Here is a 24,791-nt window from a genome sequence, read left to right as displayed (position 1 = left end):
TGTTGCTGAGCGTGTGTGTGCCTGGACATTTGCGGCTGTTGTTTCCAAAAGTCTCACATGACACGTATGCACTCGTGTTGTTAGCAAATTATTTGCCGCCTCGCTGGCGTATGAGTGATATACGCATAATGAGCATTTATTGCTTGACAGCAGCCGAATACAAATCAGTTTGGCTTCTTTCAATTAAGTGTGTTCACTTAGCCGCCATTAGGCAAACAAAAATGGCGGCCATTGAAAAATTCGATTAGACGGCCGGCGAACAAAAAAATATATGACAACAGCTGTAAATTTAATAAGTCAAATTCACTAAATTTATGCAAGTTTATTACTTGCTTAATGGACATAAATGCTGTCAACAACTGTGCCTAGATCTAACGCGCCACCAGCAGCAGCACTAGCGCCGCCTCAGACGCTTTAACAAGAGTAGCAAGACATTGAATAAATTTAACATGGCACAAGTTTGCTTTCGACGCACTTTGAATGCACTGAAAGAACATTATATATACCTAAATAAAAAAGTATTTTCTGAAAGTGCAGGACAAACAATATATTTGAATATTTAAAATCTTTTAATGTTATGTTTGATGTTAGAGTAACTGCCTGTTGGCTTTAACTATTAAATGTAATTATTTAACATACTGTGCTTAGCTTGCTTTCCATGACGTTTCACACCAGGGACTTGGCTATTTTTTCCTCCTATTTTTTTTGTATCTTTTATATAACACAACAGCTTTGCCGCACTAAGCAAGTTGGCAACGTGCGGAAATGCCGCTAAATTCTGTATAAAAATTTTGGCTGCTCTTTGTTGGTTTCTCTTTCGCTCTCTGTGTGTTTATGTAGCGACACCATATGGCCGCAGCAGATAAGACCCCAATATAATACACGATAAATATGAAAAAATTTAAAATAGCAAAAGCCTAAAAGGTTCGCCTGTGGGGCGCATTAAAGTTGCTAACTGGCTTTTGCAATTAGTAAATGTTTGCCTAGAAATTGAGACATGAGCCTACATTTTGAGGTTTACTTTGGCTCGTTTTTTGCTAACTGCACTCAACTGCACAACTTTGCCCTAAAATCCATGCCAGTTTGTTTGCTCGAAACTTATCAAGGGCATTGCAAGTGAATGGTCACAGCGTAACTTGGGTGTATGAGGCCCACCCGAAGCTGTATTGAGCTGGCCTCTAGTGCAGTAACTAGTATACACTGATGTACCGGAGGAACTGTCTGTGCATATTTTGGTTCGATTAGCTTCGCTTAAAGCCGGCCATGCTCTGCATATTGTCAGAGGGGTGTGGGTGTGTAACATTGTCGACGCTGGCTTGCTGGTCACTTACACTTGATTGGGCAATTGGCAACTGGGCTATTGTCTAAGCGCCCACAAGCTGATGGCTAAATTAACTGCCACACAGCAGTTGTTAAAGTTGTTGCTCTCGTAGCTGACATGCCAAAGCAACTAACTAAAAATGAAACTGAAAGTGCTTAGGAATTTGTTGAAAAATGTTGTACAAAGTGCAAAATATTTATTTAATTTTCACATCAATTACTTAAGCTTGTGCTGGCTGCCACACAAAACCGCAAAAGTTGTGGCAAGCAAAATACAAAATTGAAATTCCCCCATCGCAGCTCCGAGTTCAGTGAGTGCGCATAAGTAGTAAATGGTACATGTTGGACTAGCCATGATTATGCTTGGGCGGCCGCTAAAAGCTGTCAACAAAGGCAAAAACAATAAATAAATGCGCTGCTGCTTATGATTAATGAATTACGCACACAGCCAAAACCCCAATGCAAAAAAGAACGACCGCAAAAAAAATAAATTTAAACGAACCTAAAAGGAGCGCCTAAAAGCAGGCAACGGGCAGCAAGGGCTTAGCAAGCGACAAGTGCGAGGCGAGAGGCGTGCAGATTGTTGCGGCTTTGAGTTTGCTTTGACTTGGCAGGCAGCGTAGCGTGTATTAAGGGAATTAAAATGTTATTATATAAAATAAGAAAACAGTGCAAAGCTAGATACAGATAACGAGAGCGAAAGTGAAATTGAAAGTGAGCGGGGTGCCGGCACTGATCCCTGGATAACAACGTGATAATCACACCCGGCAAAGGCCACTCAGCTAGCTGCCATATGATAGACGAACAAAACGAACAGTCAGCCGCCTGCCAGCCAGCAGCCACCCAGTCAGGTGACTCGTACATAATTCTCGAATTTTTACATTTCTCTCTGCCCTTTGTGTGCGAACTTAATTTTACGCTTTTGCATTCTCAACATAAATAAACGAGCACAAGAGTGCTGTCGTCATCAAATCCAGCGTACAAACAAGTGGATTTTGACAAAATTGACGTGACCTGGTATGAAAGTCAGCAGCAGTAACAACATACACACACACACACACTCACATACATAGAGAAATTTAATAAGTTTTACTTGCTGCTTGGCAGCCACAAGCATTGAAATTTTGTAGAGTTTTATGCAGATATTTGAATTTATATTTAATTTGCATAACAAAATGTGATGACTTGAAGTAGGATGTTAAAAGCACATACTATATTTATATTTATGCATATTTAGTTGCATAATAAATTGATAAATCATGACATAGACATCTTGCAGCAATAAGTAAGTGCAAAAGAAATTATTTTTCTTTTCATGTTATAGGCATTCAGAGTAGGGTGCCCTTCTGCCATCAGATTTAAACATACAAATATTATATTAATTTTTTCTGCTTCTGCTTCGTTTCGAACTTAACATTATGTTAGCTCCTGTATTGATTATGCGTTAGCATTTACAGAAACTGTTTTACATTAACAAATTGAAAATTAACTGATTTGTATTTGCATAACTCGAAAAGAAGTTATTTTATTAACTTCGGACAACACATTTACTATAATGAATATATTCAAAGCCTTCCAGCTGTTGGGGTTTTTATAATTGTTGTCAAAACAGCAGACAATTTGAATTTGTTTACCAAGACTATTAGTTTTTGGGCCAAGATTTGTGTGCACTTTACGATGTGAAAACACCAAAAGCAAATAATAAAAATTTGTTGTTTATAAGCTGTTTACTGGGCAACGTGATGAGCATCAGTTATATTTCTATTATGGCCAATGCTTTCTTCTGGCCACAAAGAGAAAAAAAGCAACTGCGGTGATAAATTTGCACAGAGCTCTCAGAACTTTTGCAATTTTTCATGAGAGAGCTGAAATAGTTTTTCGTTTATTTTGTTTTTATTTTGGGCAAGCGGCAAATAGAAATATCAAATATTTAAAAGTACTTTGCTTACGACTCGGCTTTGCTATATTAATATTTAAAGTGTTTGCTGCAGCAGCCTTGGAACGGATAAAGTTGAGAATTGATGAAAGTAAAACGAGTTTAGGGCTTGCCCGTACAAATTTTAAATAACAGTTGGGGAAACTTGCACACACTGCATAGCTGACTTAGCTAATTCATTGCCTAATAGGTTAACTAGGCTCAGATGTGCATTCCCAGGAGCTCATTAAATCAAGGCTAAATTACTTAATATCGAAGGTAAATGCTAATAGGCGAATGACGCAATTTGCAGTGCCTAACTTGGCTATATAAGCCGCAGGCACTTAGTAGACGCTCACTAAAAAGAACTGGAAGTTGATACAGAATGCAGCTGCACGAGTTTATGCACTATCCACATTTGGGCTGCCGTCTAACCATGATGCGGCGCTATGAGTGGCAAGGCAGCGGCGTGCCACAGGAGCAGCAAACCAGGCTACAACGCGCGTTCTTCTACTTTGGTGCGTTCAATCTGATCTATCAGAACTTGGGCTTGGCCATTAATCTCTTCTTGGTGCAACCACAAAGACTCCAGCTAAGCGCTTTTGTCGCTGAAATATCTGAGACTTGCAGCGTCATGGGCCTAACACTGGTGAGTGCCTGCGACTTGTGGCTGCTGGAGCACCATCGGCCAGACATTGAGTTCCTGCTGAGTGAACTGCAGAAGTTGTTCGAGCAGCGCACTCGAAACCGAAACCGGGTTGCCTATTACTACAGCACATCCTCACGTCTTATGCGCTACACCACAATCTTCTTCGTCTTTGCCTGCATCTACTATAATCTGCTGCCCATACTGGAGCTGCTCTACGAGATGCTGGCGCAATCGCAGCACATACGCTACAAGTCCCAGAGCAACACTTGGTATCCCTGGCAACTATTCGCCGCACCGGATTCCTACTTAAGCTTTTTGGCCGCCTATGTATGCCAAGGCATGTCCTCGCTCGTCGGCGTCGCTTTCATCATGGCCAGCCAGTTTCTGCTTTGTTTTTTCATCACTCAAATGCAGCTGCATTTCGATACGCTGGCCAGTGGGCTCGGCGCACTGGACGCGCGTCAGTCCACTGCCAATATGCAGCTGAAGAATCTGATTGCCTATCACAGTCGCCTGCTTAAGCTGGGCGATCTGCTGAATCGCATCTTTAACTTTATATTTCTCATCAACTTTACCACATCGACTATTGCCATTTGCCTTATGTGTTTCGCCATGGTCATGATCAATCTGGCCTCCGCTTTCAAGTACTCGGTGGGCCTGATGGCCTTTTTGGTATTTACATTCTTTATTTGTTATCAGGGCACTAAGTTCACCAAAGCGGTAAGTGGAGTGCTGTGCTATTTAACTGAAAATTAAACAACAGTCTTGTTTTTGTTTCATTTCAGAGCGACAAAGTGTTGCCGGCTGCTTTTTACAACAATTGGTATGAGGGGGACTTGGCCTATCGCAAGATGTTGCTTTTCTTGATGATGCGTGCCAGTCAGTCGCGTGTGCTGCGAGCTTATAAATTTACGCCAGTGTCTCTGGCTACATTTATGGCGGTGCGTATACGTAATTTATGTAGCTTAGTCTTGAATTAACCCATTTAACTTTAACAGATTCTAAAGTTCTCGTATCAGCTGTTTACGTTTGTGCACTCAATGATTTCAGAAAACTAGCTTAATCAGCTTAATTTGTTTAAATAAAACTTTATGGTACAGCATAAAGCATACGCCAGGTATGCCTACAGTTAAAGCGCACAATAAAGCAAACGCAGTGAATCGCTTGTCTTGATGCTCGCGTTAGATTTGTGTCAACCTCATAATGTGATGCCTTTAAGCTGGCTATCAGTCTTTTTTATATATACTTAGCCTGGCTTGAGCTGTCTAGCAGTATTGTGCGTCTATTTAGAGTGTGAGTGTGTGTGTGAGTGTGCACTCCGTTTCCGCCGGAAGCCCTGCGACAAACATACACATTCCGTTCGATGTATGCATGCATGTAAGCGTCTGCGAGTGTAATATACTTATGGCTTGTAGCCTTGTTTATTTCTTTGTTTATGGCCATTGCTGTTTTTATGCGGAGCTACTCCATAGCTCTAGCTGATTGTTGCTTTTATATTTTATGTGGTTTGCCTTGTGCGCGACTCACTAAGGAGTAGGGAGCAAGGAGTGAGCGCGCGACAGCTAACAATGCTGTCTGTCCCACTCTTTTGTCTTATTTTGTTTTTTTGTTGTTTGTGTGCTTTTTATTATTTGTGAATTCGTTAGTCTTTATTGGTACGCGCAGCAGCAGCAGCACCAGCAGAAGCAGCAACCTTGTCAGCAGTTGCTTGTTGTGGTAATTAAACTTTGATTGGCTTCAAATTGTTGCTATTGATTGGCAGCTTTGGCAAAGCTATGCCTGTGCTGCTCGTTAGACACTTACACAGAACGCAGTGGCCAAATTGATTGACAATTGCATTTGGCTCAACAATTTGGTATTTGGCAAATTAAATTGCTGCTGTCGATTTTCGATTGTCAGCTAATTGCAGCTTATTCAGCATTTGAGCTTATGGCAATAGCCATAAGTACAATATATTTGCAGCATTTGACAAAACAAATTACGCAAGTAATTGAAATAGTTCTGGGCATCACATTACGCCAATTACGTGCTGTGCAACTTTTGCTTTATTTGAATAGTAGTGCGCTTTGCTTTGTAGCCAAGACAAACACACAGACAGACAGACAGACAGATAGACAGACTGACAAACAAACGCGAACTTGGCAACTGTTATGGCCAAATAGACTTTAACCCATGAGCGAAACTTGAATTGCGCACGTACACGATGCCAATTGAAGCCAAGGCTAGAAACGAAAGCTGACGCTGTAGCTCCAACTGTAGCAGTAGCTGTAGCTGTAGCTGATGCTGATGCTGAAATCGAGTGGCAGCTGCGCGAAATGGACAAACTGAATTATAACCAAGCAAACGGACGATTGAGTGCGGGAGTGTGAGTAATAGTTTTGGCAGCCAAGCGCGCGTTCGACTGGAATTTATGGACAGAAAGCACCATGGGCCCCAAGTGCCTCAACACTTGGAATACATTTTGAATACTTGGCAGCCAAAAGGCAGCCTGAAGGCACAAACCAGCCAAAGAGCATCCATCTTTGCTGCTGACAACTGCAAAGAAGTGCGCCCAACTGTTGGATTTATTGATCCTGATACCGCCCTCAGCCACATCCGTATCCGCAACCCGCAACCCGCAACCCGCAGTCCCACAGTCCCACATCGTCCCAGGTCAGGCCTTTTAAACTAATTAAGCTCAGTGTGCTGGCCAACACATGCTACTAATTTTCCAGCTACTTTCTCCTCTCTCTCGCTGTCTGTGCTTCGCTTGTTCAATTAACGTCCTTGTTTTTAGGGCCGCAGTCGAAAAATAAGGCGCCGTCAATGTGCTAATGCAACTCCAGAACATTGGGCAATAGCCATAAATTCAATTAAAACTAAATCTTTCTTGGCGTTGTTTACAAATCCATTTGCGCTGGTCGCTTGTTCCGCTTCATCTACACCTCTCCCTCTACTGTTTTTGCGCACTCTCAACATATTTCAGACATATCTTTTGTTTGTGCTAATAAATTAAGCAACTGTAATAAGCAAAGGCCATTGCAAATTGACTCAACAAATTTGTGCACCTTGTCTTTGCATAATAAATTTAAACGCTAATTAAGTAATGAGTGTGCGTAACTTATGCTGTTGCAAATGCTTTTAAAATTCATCGCTATGAGGATTGTTAAGCAAGTAAACAAGGCACATCAAAGCAAATGTTGCTTAAACCCTTTTTGGCTGTTGACTGCTTAAATCTAACGAGCAAGTAAATCACGCGCCAGCAGACACACACACAAACGTTTTTATATACATATACATATATATATATATATATATATATATCAAACAGTGAAAAAAGCTTAGAACTCCAGGCATAAATCACAATTTCTTAGCCATTAAGACGAAACCGCAAAGATTTGCGGCACTTGCCAAAGTTGATGATGAAGCGAAAGCGCTCTGCTTTTGGGCTCCCTGCATATTAGCGAGAGGAGGCAGGGCTCTCTGAAATACAAGTCTTACAAGCTTACAAGTGTGGCTAAGAGAGCAACAAAGAATTTGTACACTGAAAGAAAAACCATTAGTAAGAGCTCCCCAACGGGTGCAATTTAAACAGAAATGAGTAGGCAACATTTTAAATCATACAAATCTTTTAGTTCATAAAATAAAACAAGAAATGTTTATTCGCTTATAAGTTCGATTTTTTTTATTTACTTTACAACTTTTTAAGATTTATGATTATTAAAAAATGTTCCTGCATTCTAACTTTTCTATCTTTAACTCGGCTGAGTTACATTTTAATTGTGCGCCTTGATAAAAATTGATACAAAAGAAAAAATAACAGCGAAAACACCGAAATTAAAATAAATTTAAGTTTAATAGCAGCATTTTTGGTCACAACTTAAATTTTTTAATTTGTCATTCTCATATTAATGGCAAAGGCATTATGAAATGCAACTTTGTTACATTTTACATATTACAACTTTTACTTTTTACCGAATTTTGGAAAGCAAGGATCAAAATTAAAAGTCCAAAAGATGCACTGGAATCAATAATAGAAACTCCCGCGAGTATAAAACGACATCAAAATACTCTAGTATTTTACGCTTCACCATTATATTAATTTACTAATATGTTTACTATCTTGTGTACAACTAGGTCAGATCTTTCTTAAGATAATTTAATTCATGCATGCTTGACAAGCAAAATAAGTAAATCTTAGTTATAATAAATAGTTAAACGATTTTATTAATTTTATTTGTGTGTTTAGGTAAAAACAACAAACCGAAGCTTCCAAAGAACAATTAATTGTTGGCTTACAACAATCTCGAATATATAACACAAAAACACCATAATGAAATGCAATGCTTTGAAAGATTGTTTCAATTAATATAAGCGAACTTTGTTCTCGTTTTACAATTGACAGCAGACAGAATTTCTTACAGTGATGCACATTCCGTCGTGGCTCAACAATTTCTTGCTTGTTGCTAACACGACAAGAGCTGAAAAGACATTCGCTTAAGACTTTCATATACGTATTTGTATATGTTTGGCAAACACCAGCCGTGGATGCGTTCGCAGCAGCGAACCGCAGCGCCCACAGGCTTCAAAATTTTGCGTCGCAGTCAACACGAGTACGTGGTAAACAAATGATACGAGAATGTTGCAAATCAAATGCCAAATTAGCTACAGTAAGGTTATGCTTGTTATTAGAAGAAGTATTGGCAAGGCTTTAAGCAGCAAACCTTCTTACTTGCTTTAATATTGCTTTCACTTTGCCAAATGGCCGCAAATAAATTCCCAGCCACATCCTTTGGCGGTTCGAGCAGAAGAGCAACCAGTAAATTACATTTGTACAAACCGAAACGAGTGCGCTCTCGGCCAAAAAAAAAAGAAAAGGCAGGCAGCAAGCAGCTAACAAATTGCTCAAGCATTTTATTTTGTTGGCCAAAAGCTGAACATAGGCTGCAGTTTGAGACTTTGCCATGTACTTTCTTCATTTTATTTCACACGTGGCATACCCCACCCTCTCTCTTGCACTGAAAAACGAAGTAACATATAAGGTGTGTCCATTTTATCTTGTTGAGCAAGCAGCTAGCGAGAAACTTTTCACAGCTGCTTTTGCTTTTGCTTTAACTTTTACTTTTATTTCCGTTGCCCTTTTTTTAACTTCAAAACTAGCTGCTTGCCAGCGACCCAGTTACACTTGACAAACAAACAAACACACATCAGGTGTAGCTGGTGTGGTGTGTGTGTAATTCAACTATTGCGGCTGCTAGGCTGACAAGATAAATTAGGCAAAAGTAGTACGTACCACAGCGCGGCTACGTAATATGCGCCACAGAAATCAAATTGCTGCTATGATTTTGAGTCGACCGAAACAGCAACTTTGCGCAACTTAAATTTAATAATTTTGCACTCATTTCAAACATTTTGTTGTTGTTGTTGTTGTCTGCATTTTGCCTTTGGTAAAACTAAATTGATAGTGTAGCAGTAGCCCCAATAACGGTGGCGTTTTCTGTGAGTTGGAAATAATTTCGGAAATTATATATGAGCACTTAAGTTGCTATTAACGTTAACGACCTGGCCTGGCCTGGCGAGCAAGCAAGCAAAAGAATGAAAAGCAGCCTTTGCTGAGGGCTTTATGAAATGTGTTTAACAAGCGCGCTAAGTGGCGCCAGCTAGCTTTTCCCTTCTTCTTCTGCTTCTTTTTTGTTGCTGCAGTTGTGGCTGAGGCAGACTAAGGTAATCCAAAATTAATGGCCTGTCAGTCAGCGACGTCGCCAGCGCCACAGCAGCAGCATGGCCACGTGTTTAGCCTCTCGACGCCGACGTGTTGTACTGCCTGCCTCGCTTGCAATTTTGGCTCATTTTGGTTGCAGCGAACACTTGCCACTTGCCACTTGTACAGCCGCAGCAGCAGCAGCAAGTTCTGCAACATCCTGTCTTTGTGTAAATTTCCGCTTCCCTTATGCCACAGTCGTAAAAGTTGAGGCCAAGACCCTCAGGCCGCTTTATCGAAAACCTATGAATGCAGCGTCAGTCAAGTTTGGTGCGGCAACCAGCAGCAGCAGCAGCGGCGGCGGCGGCGGCGGCAAAGATATCCACAGCCGCGGCACTTAGCCTCAAGTTCTGTTCATATTGTGAGCAGCAGAAGCGGGGCAGAGCCGAGTGGTTAGCACAGTCAAGTTATTACAAGCGCAAAAATATTTTCACTTAAGTAGCTGCCACTATTTTGCTCAATTTATTTCTACACGATGTTCAAAATGTTCTATGCCCTATGTGCCACTTAAAAAACGCCATAGAAGAATAAAAAACAACAGCCAAAAGCAAACATGAAAAGGAAATATAATTTTTAACAGTACAACGTGCTGAGAGAGTGCCATACGCCAGAGAAAGGTTTTCTATTAAATCTTACTCGCCGTAGTTCTTGGGTATAACTTTCGGCTTAGATATTTTAATAGGCATAGCCATTAAACTATTTAACAGAGCACTTTACTGTTAACTCGCTCTTAACAGACCGAGTCGGCTGTTGCTCATTAAATGCAATTATTAGTCTTAGTTCTTTTCAATTTACAACTGACGCAGGGTATATTGCAGTCAAGCATATTTTGCGATTGGTTTTTTGAATTATGTGCTCTGTTTTTGTATTTTTATCATACATAGCTCACATTGAGTGAAACATAATATTAAGCATTCAACTCAGCACTACATTTTATTTATGACATTAAATCTTTAAACTCACATCTGATTGCTAGGTCTTGGCTTCACTTTCTACTTAACTGCTCGCTTATCTATGCTCTCTAAAGGGCGCTTAGTGCGCTAGTTACCAGCTCTGATTAGCTGTAAATCAACGAGTCGGCGTACCAGTTGAAATTACAAGCAGCAATTTAAGGCCTTGGGAGAATACACGCAGAGCATTATTGCCTGTGGGGGCGCCATCTCAATGCTTGCCTGGGTTTTGTGCGCAAAAATTATGAGACGTTTGCGTTGCGAGTGACCCGTAAAATATCACGTATACGCCGCAGAGCGCACTGGCAAACACACGTAGCTTGCGTGTAGACTAAGTAGACGCGATTTTATGATTTGTGGCATAATGCCAGCCAGCCAGCCAGCGAGCCAGCCAGCTAGCCAGTCAGCCAGCAGCTGCTGATTGTGAGTCTATGCGGGCGGCAGCAAAACAAAGTCACTGCCTGTGGTTATTGCCGTTATTATGTTCGAGACAGAGCGGAGTGGGGGCTGTGGTGTGGTTTAAGCAGCAGCTGTCACTTTCATCTTTAAACTTTAACGGCTAGCAAAGTTTTTAAATGCTAAGTTTTTGGTCAGAGACCCGCACGTCCTTGGTAGCCCCTGGTTAATCCGCAGTACGTGTCTTGCCAACGAAACGAAATCGTTTTTGGTAAATATTTATTTATTATTTACTACTGAGCTCCTGCCATCAGCATGTTAGTCCAAACCGAAAACATGTCGAGCTGACAACGCTTGGGGACTTGTGTGTTCGTTCGTTTGGACTTTTCTTCTCTCTGCTTTCTTTTTTTTTGTATTTTGGTGTCTTACTAAAAGCTGTCAAACACGGCGTATACTTAATATTAATTACATAGACAGCACGCACAAAGACGAAAGCTGCTAATCTATGCCTGTCACACCCTCCCACACTCACACGAAGACAAACAAAATCACACTGAAAGCCAGTAAAGGACACTGCTGCTTATTTATAAGTGATAAACATCTTGAAAGTTGTCCCTTAATGCACTGAAAAGAATTGCACAACTAGTTAATTAATTAATTCAACAGCTTGTTAAAGTTGTACAAACTAATGTTAATTCAACTAACTTTATTGTTGATTGATGCGGCAGACGAATGCCTCAACTAGTTAGTTTTTGAATTGAGTTTTTGCTCAGTGTAAACACTTTTAGTTGCAGCCAGGCCAAGAGTTATACAGGCATTGAAAGCGTACACCCAACCACTTGCAATTAACACTCAAATTAATTCATATTAATTAAGGCTCATGCTCGAGACCAAATGAGAACACACTTAACGCCCCCAGAGCTCTTGGCTTTTATGGGCACAAAATTGGTCGAAGCTAAACCAATTTTCAGGGTTCGGCCCCCCGTAACAAAGAGTAAACGCATTTAACCTCAACGCAATCAACTTGGCCAAAAGCGGCAAAATATAATAAATAACAACAAAGGCAACAACAGCAACAAATGCTTACTTACATTGCTGCCCAGACATAACAGCGTTCATTAATAAAGAGAGTGTACGAAAGTTCTGTGCCACAGCAGGATACAAATGCCGCAACAACAGCAACAACAACAAGTATGTATAACATTAGGGCCAACAAAATATTAATCACATTTAATAAGTTGTAGAAATTAGCAACGCAGAGGCTTGTGGTCAGTTGGGCTACCATTTTGCTAATTATTATGAATTTTTATATCAGATATGTATCAGTTATACTATGTACTTCAATTCGCTTTAGTGCTGGCTTTGATTTATGCTAAAAAGGCGTTTGAAATGTTAGCCAAGTTATAAATGAGCACAGATTAGTTATGCGTTCCAAGCGGAAAGCTTAAGGCTTTAATTGTAAGTAGGGGCGCAATACTAAGAAGGTGTTTTCAATATATATGCTCGCCATTATTTTTAGCTTCTGAGCCAAAATCAATAACCCCTCTGAAATCGCATACATGACTTGAGAATAAATCAAAATATATTTTATGTGCTTCATTTTCCACTTGCATTTGTACATTTATATAAATTGCAACCACAAATGCGCACTGGCAGCTAGCATAGCAAACAAATTTTATGATAAATTTCCAATGGCTGCTCAGTTTCGATAAAAGGTCATTTAATGTGCAGTGTGGGCAGGGGGAGGATGAGACCAAAATATTTTGCCAAGAGACGCAGCATTTTGTGTACTGCACACGCTGCTAGCTGAAATAATTTGACGCACTAGAGACTACCTTACATTTTTACTGTAAAATGTAATAGTTATATATATATATATTTTATATATATATATATATATATATATATATATGTATGTATATTCAGATTTCGAGCAATGTTTGGCACAAACAGCAACGTCATGAATCAAGCGTCTTGCTTCCCGCTGCGGAAAGGAATCCAACTGAAAGCAAAAGGCAACGGAAAGCAACAGTAAGAAGCAGAACAAAAACCAAATATGCAATGGAACGTTAAGAAAACGTGGAGTAACTGTAAGGAGGAAAAAACTGAAAAATAAAATTACTTATCAGCGCAACAAAATGATTTATTGGCCCAAATGGCAAGCAAATAGCATTAAATGTGTGCAGAAGAAAAAAAGAACACCAAAAAATGGAAAGTATAATGTAACAGGCGTTCAATGTGGGCGTGTCTAATACCAACTTTTGAGCGAACAGAAAGCCAAATTGCTTGAGTGGTCAAAACTGTCTGCTGAGAAGCCAACCAACAACAAATTGCAAGTCGGAAAAAAGAATTAAACCATAAGCATTATATTGTAAAGAAACACAATCAAACCACAATTTATTAGATTCTGTTTTTGCACTTGTAATAATTATTTAAAATATGGATGACAGTGAGTTGTCTAGCCTAACTTATGTTAAGTAGCTCTGTTACTTGTGAGCTTAGCAGAAGTAGTTCGATATCGATATCGATAGGCTCTTAGATAAGCGATCGAGCCTAGATAAATAATGCTCAAGAACATATTTATGGGTAGTGTTTTTTTTTTTTTTGTAATAATAAACTACGCTGAATAAACATTTGCAATTTCTGTTATTAATCCGCTTAGCAGCTAGGGAGGCAATTAAAATGTTAAAAGGAATATAAAACTGAAATTCATATTTGAGTTTCATATTAAATCGAATTACTACATGTTGTTTCAGCCAAAGAGCAAATATTTATACTCACCTGCAATTTCCACAGAGGCCCGTCCAGTGCCCGCCCTAGACTAGCCATAGTAAGCCATTTATGTAGCATGTACTTTATAAAAAATGTGTACATTTCAAAAAACATGTGCATATGATATATATATTTATTTTATTGAAAAAACTTTGCACTTTTTGTTGTGCATATCGTTGACAAGTTTTGCGCTTTGCTGCTGTTCAATCAAGCGAATTCATAGGTTCGTTAAATAAAAAAAAAGGTTCTTGCTGCATAGCATATGGCAGTTAATTGATGGACTATGAAATATCTACAGTTACAAGTGATAAATAAATGATTTGATATAGATGAAAAAGCATAAACTATGCTGATTGTGTTATTGATAAATTTGATTTTAAATAAAATGCACATTTTAGTTGGCAAAGGTACATTGCATATGCTTACCATAGCTACCCCTTTGTGTTTGTTTAGTAAGCAAATTTGAAATATTCAAAACTAAATGGCACATGTAAAGAATATCAATAGCAGCTTCATATAATTGAATACAAATACATCACAAAAGTTACAAAAAACAAGTCCAAAGGTTATAGAGCATGAAAAGTTTTAAATTCTATAGCAAAGGCTTGTGCATTCGCAAAACTCGATTTAATTTGTTAAAATATTCTATTAATTTAGACAGAACTCTGCAAAATATTATTTGCATAAAAAATTAATTAAATGAGCGTTGTTTGCGCTTTTAAAAAAAAAGTGAAAAGTGAAAAATTCAGTCCTACGAGGGGCTATGCTTTAAATGTATTTTTGCAATTTTAATGAAATGAAATGCATGTGGGCGCAATCGCTAACAACGCCAGCAGACATGCACCACTACGCCCCGCCATGCACTAGGCCAACGCCCACGCCAAAATTGCGAACGCTGCATGCCTTAAAGGATTTTATTTTTCTTTTTTTTTTGTTGTATTTGTATGTGTTTAAATGCAAATTACATTTCATTTCATTATAGTGTGCGGCAAATTCACAGTATATGAAAAAACTGCCTGCATGCGAAACGAGTTTAAAAATGGCGGCCGCTACCGTTAGCACGTCGCTTTTTATGCTTTGAGCTATGCATGAGTTCCAGCCAAAGTCAAATATGAAGCCAGAGCTGCTCTTGCAGTCGCAGTCGCAGTCGCCAGTTGAACTCACCTACACAAACATAAACACGCACACACACACACACGCCCACAAGCATTCTTATGCAGCAGGACAGTTATGCACATTCAGGCTAATGCGTTGTGAATGCTTCAGCATTTTGAATACCCTGCAAGTAAATAGCTTAAAGGGCTTATTAGACTGTTAACATATAAATTAAGTGAGCAGCAACGCGACTACCAGTAATAAATTTAAAAGCAAAATTCCTTTTATATTCTTCGCATTGAGAAGCGTCAATTGTTAGGGTATCTTATAGTCGATTAATGCAAAGATCTGTATCATAGCTGGGAACTATAAGTGTTTGCACAATGCGCTAGATAAAAAGCAACTGTCGTCGCTGCTAATATGCAGAGGCCCAAAGCGCCGTGTCTGGAGTTAGAGACCATGTCTGAGTCTTGCTGTCGTCCACTAGAGCAGGGGCTGGGACACAGGTGCAGCTTATATTTTCCCTTGACGCTGCTTAGCAGTGGAAATTAAATTACGCTTAAGATTTAAAGTGCTCGGCACAAATGCGAGCATAATGAATTATAATCCAATTGCTGAGCGCGGCTAGAACTTACTTGATTTCGTAGGAAATTAAAATAAATTTTGTGTTAAATGGTTGCTAAGCTGGGCAAGAGCATATTTTGCCATAGTTACACTTTAACATTAACCCATAAGCCGCAGACCCCCTGGACGGGCATTAAGTGCAGTGCTACATTTTATGACTTTAACTGCTAACTGCCCCAAATTGTAAATGCAAACTGAACAGAAACAAAAAACAAGAAATAATGCCGAAGAATGGAGTAGCAAGAGCAAACAAAAATATAAAACATAGCTTGGCTTTCAATGAAATTACGTATACGCACTGTCTAGCGCTGCGTTGTTGCTACAATTTTTGTTGCTGCTAATTTACTAGCACATGCAGCAACTTCTTGTCCATGCCACATACACACACACGCACATACAGATGCTGCACATGCCCCCGCTCTTGCAGCCCTCTAAATGTATGGCCCAAGTTGTCGCTGGAGCCACTCACGCAGTATTTTCGTTTGGGTCAGGTATTGATGTTGTCGCTGAACTCCTACACAACAAAGACCGAAACATTTGTGCGCAGCCACAAATTTCATGGGAATAAAATTGCAAACGAAATAAACTACACCAACGCCACAGAGGCACCAACAACTATAAAAGAAAAATCATAACAACAACTTAAAAGAACACCAAAATTGCTAACAGCATAAAGCACTCGAAATATCAGCGGCACAACCAAAAAGCGCCACTCAATAGATGAAGCAATGAAGTGCGCGGGCGACTGCAGGGAGGCCACTGAGGAAGGTACTGCATTGGCAAGCCATCGATGTGGCATTGCGTACTAGTTTCCAATTAAAAGTTTACTAATTATTTCTAAACTTTTGTGCAGCGATCAATGAGCAACGAGCATGCAAGCCAACTAACCAACCCAGCCCAGTCAGCCATCCAGCCAGCCAGCCAACTCCTAACCATTGCCAGCCACTCAGACGACGGATAGCCAGTAAAATGTTCTGCCACAAATTGGTTGCAACTGTGTGTGTGTGTGTGTGCGTGTGTGTGTGGAATTGGAATTTTATGGGCAGGTGTGCTGTTGAGTGCAGCAGTTGCAGCAAGGGGCATAGAAATGCTGATGAGACGCCGCCCAGGGTTTGTAGTGTTATCGTCAACATCGACAACCTGGCTGGCTGGCTGGCTAACTGACTGACTAGCTGCCTGCCTGCTCGTAATTGACTATGCGTTGACTTTTGTTAATTTCGTTGCGTTATGGCCCAAGCATGTGTTTGCCAAGTCCGCCATTTTGTTGCCATGCCACACACACACACACACATATACACGCTGACACGGATGCAGTTACTGCACGTAAATGGTTTCCATTGAGGAGTCAATCAAAGCTCAAATCGATTGCCGTGTATGGCACACACACACACACACATGGACACAATCTAACGGGTTTTTTGAAATTAACATCAATTGCATTTAGTGGCGCGCATGCTGATTGTAATCATTGTCAGTCGCCTGATGGCGACTGATGACTAGGACAGGCCCATTATTTTTGCAACACCGAAAGCTCGACGAGAGCTTTTGCAATTAACAAAGTAAAGCTAATCTAACTAAAAGTATTGCTTAATATTTGTAAGCACAAATTGTCAAATGGCAAATGCACTTTGCTAACAAAATAAAAGCACAAGTCACAAGTCAATTGACAAATGCATTGTTGACAAGCACTCGATACACAACAAGTCAAGCTAACGCACAAAATTCTCATATCGTCCTTGCTGCGATATAAATATTTGTTATTGCAGCTCGCGGTTGCCGCACATTTGTCGTCGATTTGTTTGGCGTCATTATGCTTGCAACACATAATCATAGATGGTTGTGTGTGTGTTGGCGTGCCCCATGTTGACGCACTTAACATTGCAATTTGCAAGCTGTGCTTTATTTTTGCAACTGCTGTACGCCGCGTATACGCAATACGACAAGCCAAACACAGCACAATGTACGCAATTACATAGCTAAGCACCAACGATTCGTCTATTGTGTATATTGTGTTGGCGTATCTATCGGCCGCTTAATTATTTTTTGTCAGCGACAATTTCTGATCTCTATCTCTCTCTTTCTCGCCCTTTAATGTATCTGGCGCTGTTCCCAACGGCAAAAAGTTATGCATGGCATTTTACAAATTGTCGAGTTGTATTTAATTATGATTCATTGAAATTTGTGCAATTCAAATATTTGCATATGTGAAGTTATTTAAATGTAAATAAAATATATAAATCAATTTAATTAAAACGCAAAATTGTTTAACTTGCACAAATACAAATAAATGCAAATAATGATTTTTTAGTCATTTGAAAAATTGAAACATTTTAGCAGCAAGCGAAATGCATTTGCTTATGTTAGGCATACTATAAATATATTTATTTTAAAGCTTAAGCTTGTGTCTGTGTCTGTGTCTGTGTCTGTGTCTCTGTGTGTTTTTGTAATGACTGCAGTTTGTTTTGCAAGTAGAACTAAAAACTAAACTGCCGTCTCGACGAGCTGCACAGCACGTGATCACAGTGACTATAAACACACACACACACACACACACAGTCGTACACATGCAGACTTGTGTTGGCTAACAAATAAACTCTTGACTCGTTTTCGCATAAAAATCGTAAACACACGTCGCGCGTTGTGGCATTTTATTGGCAGCATTTTATTTGAAGCGCGTGAGTAGCAGTGGCACAGTGGCGGGCAAAGAAATGTGGACACTTCAAAAATATTTTGAAGGCATATCAACACAACTGGGCGAAAGTATCATAGGCAGCTATTAATTAAAATGCAGATTTTTATGCCAAAGTTAGTCATTCAGCATCTGTTTAAAAAATAATTTATATATTCAATAATTACCAGTTTTAAGTATGTTAGGACGAAATAATAAGAAATAATTAATCCCATACTCTCTAGTCCTAGATATTTTTTATGACATAAATACTTCAATCTATTTACATTTTTTAACTATTTTCAATTTTCTGCGCAATGTCAATGATAGTACTATTTAATTTTCCTTTTAATATGTATTTGTAAGTTGCGTAATTTATTGTAAGCAACCCAATTTATTATGATATACGATTTTGCATAGTTTAAATAATTAGCTTATAGTGTTTGGATTTTTTTGTCCGCCACTGTATATAGAAATGTTATGTTTGCTTGTATTTTGCAGTGTTTTTGTTTACGACTCGTTTGCATATAAAACAAGACACCATAAGGTAGATTGATGGCTTGGTTTATGGAATAATAAAGCAATATATGCAGAAATAAATAAATTTATTATCACCACCGTTCGCTTGTTAGTTTAATTCAAGCACAAACCACAGCGCAGGCTGCATTACAACTATTTTAATCGTCGGTATTGACAAGCCAAATTCGCGGCTGCATTTGTGGCTGTGGGTTTGTGCAAACACACGTCAACACGTCCTGACAGTCGCAGTTGCTAAACAACAATTTTATTTGCTTTCAAACACACACAAACTCACGCACACCAACACACATAAAGAGGCAAAGGAAAAAGTTTGTACAGAGCGGTGGAATTAAATGTGAGGCAAACTGCATGTTTGCGATTTTCATCTTGTTTGAGTTTATTTAGTGCATGTCTGATGCTCAATGCCGCATCAGATAGCAACTATTTCGCAGCGTCATTTTGTACTCGGAACTCGAGGAAATGCCAAGCTCCGGGCACAGACGCTTGGCTGGATGCAGCGACGGCGGCATCGGCATTGGCATCTTTGCCTTCGAGTGTGCTCAAGTCAAACAGTCAAACTGTCGAGCTGCATGCCGATATATTCTTTGTTGTAAACATTTCCGTTGTCAGTGGCTGTTGTTGTGCTTGCGTATGCGCAATTTGGCAGCTTGATTGAAATCAATCGTCTGCATTGCTTGTTTATATTTTATATAATCACAATTGATATGCAAAGCAAAGTCCACTTATGTATGTCTGAATAAATATTCATTTGGGCATTTATGGCAGTAAATTAAATATTTATGTATCTGCTTTAAATCCTTTCTCTTGCACTTAAAGCACTTGCAGCCAGCCAGACAGCTTGCTGGCTGGATCAGAAGATGTCACTTTAATTCTTGCTGCTTATGTTGCTTCACTGTTGACCGACCGTCATGTGACTTTGCTCTTTGGCTGTCCTTTGACCGTTATGCATAAGAGGCAGTCCTTTGAGCTGCAACTTTATCTTCCTCTCTGGCAGATTAATTGGCGCCTCTTAACGCCGTGGTTGACCACTCAAGGGGCTCTCGGCTAAGTGGGGCTTCCGCCAGGCCTTAATAACACCATAAGCATTCATCAGTTTGGCTTGCGCCGTAGGCAGCGGCTGCTCGCCTCCTCTTTTGCCATTGAGTCGTATTAATAACGCATATTATTTTTTGCAGCGCATTCCGCGGCAGGACACACTTCTTACAGGCAGCGTCTAGGCTGCATCCATTTTTAATTAATTTCAATAAAGTTGAAGACCACAAACCAAGGCATGGAATTTAATAAGGAATTTTAACTGGCAGGCAAGTACGATTATTTAATTACTGCACAGCTTTGGCATAAAAACATCAAATGGCTTTAAAATTGTAAAGGCACGTAACATCACGTTATAGTTGCAATTGTTTTGCTTTTTGTTATATAATTACACAAAATGCATTTATGCCACACATAAACACACACAAAAAGATTGCAGACGCTTTTGTATTTGCGCAGCCATTCAGCATATAAAAACAACAACTGCAAAGTGTAAACAACACACATATGTACGTATTTATGTTTGTGGCAACATTTTAGACTCACACACACACACACACAGAGCACATATAATCAGTGCCATTTACATTTGGCTGCGTCAGCACAAAAGCCAACTCGGCACCGACTTAATTAAAATTTCATTGTATGTGGTACACCTAGCTTTTGTTTTTTGCTTTCATTTGCCATACTCTTGCCTAGGGTATTTCGATTAGGCAGCTTCACTATGCAGCAATTGAAACCTCTATTTGTAGCTCTATAGCTATGAGTCTGAAATCTATCAAAATAAGGCGACTTAGAGTTTCTACCATTCAGAAAAATGCATCACTTGCCTGTAAAAAGAACTCAGTGGATTGCTTTTAATTTCTCTTGCACTACAGATATATTGTAAGTATTTTACAGCATCATCGCTTAGCTATAAACACTTGAAATTTATTAATTGAGTATGCATTCTTCTGGTCTTTGGTGGCAACATATTAAGGCGAAATGTGTTCAGCCATTCTTTTTTTTTTTAGCAATTAATTAGTCAGTCGTTGCACTTGAGAGGCTTGGGAAATTTTTGAATTTGCAGCAAGTGCTAAGATTTGGTGCTGTTTTGATTGTTCGTTACTTTGCCCTTTTCAAAGTCATTAGCCGCAGGGCAAATAGCAAGAGAACACAACACACACACACATAGATAGTAATTGGCGCTTTTGATGCAACAGCAGTAGCTGAGGCCACTAATTTACCAAATTGTTCAAATAATTGGCCAACATGATGTGTTTCATTTGAAATTAAGCGCTGTGGCGCAGAAAAAAAAACGCAGTTCAACTTTAGTTGCAACCACAAATCAAGCGCAGTAATCCACTCTCACTTCATACTAAAAGCAACAGATAAATGTTATGCACACAATGTTCTCTTGGATACAACCAATTTGGCACACAAGGCTCTTAAAGACTTACACAGATTTTATCACCACTGGATGAATGCGTATATATTACAGCCACGCAATATTGCTGTCATAAAATCAATAAGAAATTTCATAATGCAAATAAGAAAATTAATGGCTATCTGGCTCACGCCTGCATGGAATTTAATGTGAAACGTTTTGGGTACTTAAGTCGCAGGCGACAACATTGATATAGACATGCATGCGTAGCATCTGAAAATACGGCAAATTTATGGGTCAGCTGCTGAATTTTGCGCATTTTTGTTTAGCTCACGCATCCACACTCCCTCTCTTGCCTTTGCGCTCTTTCCTTAGGATAATCATTTATCATCGATTGCTTGCATATGTGGGTGGCCTTCAAGTGGATTTTTTGTGGGCGACAGGCAAGCGATGACTAAGTATAGCTCTGTTGCCAAGCAATTAAGTACAGATAAGTAGGCGTACAGTGTTGGGCTCAATGATCATTACAACAATTGTTTACCGGCGTATGAAATTAGTGCGGCTACAGTAAACACTGGCAAATAATATATATGCTAATTTCTTAAGTTCTATGTATGGATTAGCTAGAAGTAATATCAATTTTAATTCTTTTCTTAGCATATTTACTGGGCATAACATACTGACTGATTTACATTTGTGACTTTTAACATAGTCTGTTATTTTAACATAACAGCCACAGCACTTACAGAATGAGAGCTAGCACTGTTATCACTGCTATACCCAAACGCATGAGCTTGGGTGATCTCTCTTTTTAATCGGCAACTCAGCGTTAATATATTTAGTTGCTCTTCAAACGCCGCCTTTTCAACACATTGAGCTGTTTATCAAATAATTTCGTGTATTTTACCAAAAAAAAGTTACGTATACGTCGATTAGTCACACAACTATTGTTATTGTTTACGATTTCACAATGTTTGTTAAAAGAGATTTTTATCGCACGGGAAAGAGTATTAAAGTGGATTTTGATTTTATTTACAACGACAAAGAAAAGCGGCAACCTACAGCTGAATTTTGGGAACTGCTAACAAATGCGCTGGCAGCGAACAAGGCTTTAAAACAAATAAGATTAATATATAGATCAGAGGAATACAATAGTGAGCTTGCTGCTAGATTTTATGATGTGCTGCGTGCCATTGAAAACAAGCAGACTCTTCAGGATGTTAAAATACAAATGAAAGGTAAGTCGCAGTCTCACATGTAGAGTAGCACATTGAATGTAATTTTAAACTTGCAGACTACTCTATTGTCAATGTGCCTCAGTTTCGACAACTTAAAACACTATTTTTAGATGTTCAAATAAATGATTGTCAATTGGTGGAAATTTGTAAACTGAATCCAAATTTAAACAAGCTATACATTAAAAGCAATCTACTGTCTGGCAACTTGGCTGACATTGTGCCCTACTGCAACAACTTGACAAAACTTGAGCTTGTAGCTAGAACTGAAATTAATGAAAATGAGTGCCAGCCACTGGCTGAGCTGCCAAAGCTAAAATGTCTACACATAGTCGCAGAACAAGAGACAGGTTCATTTGCAAGACTTTACCAGGCACTGGCTAGCAGAGAGTCACATATACTTGAGACAATAGAGATCTCGGGCATACCAAGTGCCGAAGAGATCAAACAGTTCGCTTCAATAACTTCTCTAAAACAACTGAAATGCTCTGCTAGACATAACATTGAGTACCTTAAGTTGCTTGTGCAGTTAAATCAATTGAAAACACTTGAAATTTGCATTCCCAACGAATGCCATTGCATTTCTGAAGCAGCTTTTCAGCTATTAAGCCGAGAAAACATGACTACTATAATAAATACGTTTGATATGCAAATCTGTATTAACTGCACAACATCAGAGTTCACCTTGCACTTTAAGCAAGAGGTGGATGCCACTGAGTTACACTTGCCCAAGGACTTTACACAGTTTGGCATTTTACGCATCAAGGGCAAGCACAAAGCAGACACATTAAGACAATTTCTACAGGATTTGGCTACGCAGTGCCTGAATGAAATAATATTTGACAGAAATAAATATGAAATAGATGCAAGTATTAGTGCAGCAGAAGCTGCTGCGATAGCAAACATAAGAACTCTTGCAGTTGTAACCTATAATTGCGCTAATATAGAACATATAGATTACCTAGCACAATTTACACAAATTGATATATTCAACATGACGTCATACTCGGTTGGTTCATTGCTGAGCTTGTTGCATGCATTTACTGTACATAAAACTATCAAACTATCAAAGTTAACCATTAAAGGAAAACCCATCAGCTCTGCTGAAACTGCGGAAATTGCAGGAATCCAGTCATTGAAATGCTTAGACTGTGGGTTTGATGACATTGCAAGCATGCAGCTCCTAGCTAATCATAGTGAGCTCGACTGTCTGCTCATAAAAAAGGAATCCAAGCAGGGTCTGTCTAAAGTTTGTAAGAATATGCTGGAATTCGCAACTGAAAGCAAGCGAGACGTTAGTCTTATGTATGACAGCCCAGGCTTAATAGAATACAATAACGCCACTAGATCACTCACTATAACTATGACCAAATATTTAGACACCACAACATGTCAACAGCTGTCAGGTTGGCCCAATTTGCCATATCTGCTAATATATGGCAGTCGTAAGCTTAATGCAGTTCACGGGCTTTTGCATGGCTTTGCCAATAATCCAGCAACTGCTTTACAAGAAATTGTTGTTGAAGAAGATCCTTTAAGTGAAACTGAAGTAGCCGCAATAGCTAAAATCCAAACACTCATATTCGTTGAGTGTGGTTTCGTTGATGTGCAGAGTATTGCACTTTTGAGTCAGTTACCAATGCTTGAAAACTTAAGAGTAACATCAAAGCAAGACTTGCGCGACATTTCAGCAGGCATATTGAGCATTCTAAGATCGTGTCAGAATGTAGTCACTATAACACGCGTTGCCAAGGAGATATCGTGGAACAAACACTTGTGCGCGCTTACAATTTCAAATCAATCATATGAAAATGAAATCTTCGATGCGCAGGAATATGCGCCATTAGCCGAATTGGAAAATGTCAAGCAATTACGTATAAGAGGCGAACATAACGCTGGCAGCTTTAAAGATCTTTTTATGAACATAGCTCTACGAGATCAAGCGGCTCTTGAAGAAATTATCATAGAGAAAGGTACATATTCCCAAGCAATAGTCAAACTGAACAGCGATGAAATTGAAGCGCTATCTAAAATAAAAACTCTTAAACGATTCACATGCGGCCTGGCAGCTGCAGAAAATATTAAGGAGCTTGCACTATTGCCAAAGCTTCAGGAATTAACTATCTCGACACATCAATTGGGATCCCTTAGAAACTTATTTGAAGCAATAGCAAATCAAGAACATCCTAAGCTTGAACGATTAGTTATTGCTAACGTATCACTTGATCCTGACGAATGCCTGCAGGTTTCGAGAATTACGTCGTTAAAAAAGGTCGAGCTAGGTATTTCTGATGGTGAAAGTATTCAATTATTTTCGCAATTGACTCAACTTGAAGAACTGACTTTGACTACACATAAGCTCGGCACATTAGCTACACTATTTAAAGCTTTGGCTGCATTATCAATTGAATACTTGAATATGGAGAAGGTGCCACTTACTTTGGAAGAAACTACAGCACTTGTGGGCATTAGGTCGTTGAAGAAATTGC

General features: G+C 39.3%; 1 protein-coding gene across 1 annotated transcript; it reads left to right on the top strand.

Moving 5' to 3' along the window:
* The first annotated feature begins 3,620 nt into the window (after window positions 1-3,620).
* Window positions 3,621-4,942, top strand: LOC108598160 (putative odorant receptor 69a). The gene is made up of 3 exons (XM_017984776.2): window positions 3,621-4,604; window positions 4,670-4,825; window positions 4,883-4,942. The coding sequence occupies exons 1-3, from the start codon at window positions 3,621-3,623 to the stop codon at window positions 4,940-4,942; spliced, it is 1,200 nt and encodes a 399-aa protein (XP_017840265.2).
* The last annotated feature ends 19,849 nt before the right edge of the window (window positions 4,943-24,791 follow it).

Source organism: Drosophila busckii, chromosome 3L (genome assembly GCF_011750605.1).
Source record: "Drosophila busckii strain San Diego stock center, stock number 13000-0081.31 chromosome 3L, ASM1175060v1, whole genome shotgun sequence".
In the NCBI taxonomy this organism is placed as follows: Eukaryota; Metazoa; Arthropoda; class Insecta; order Diptera; family Drosophilidae; genus Drosophila; species Drosophila busckii.
This window is presented reverse-complemented; position numbering and strand designations above follow the sequence as displayed.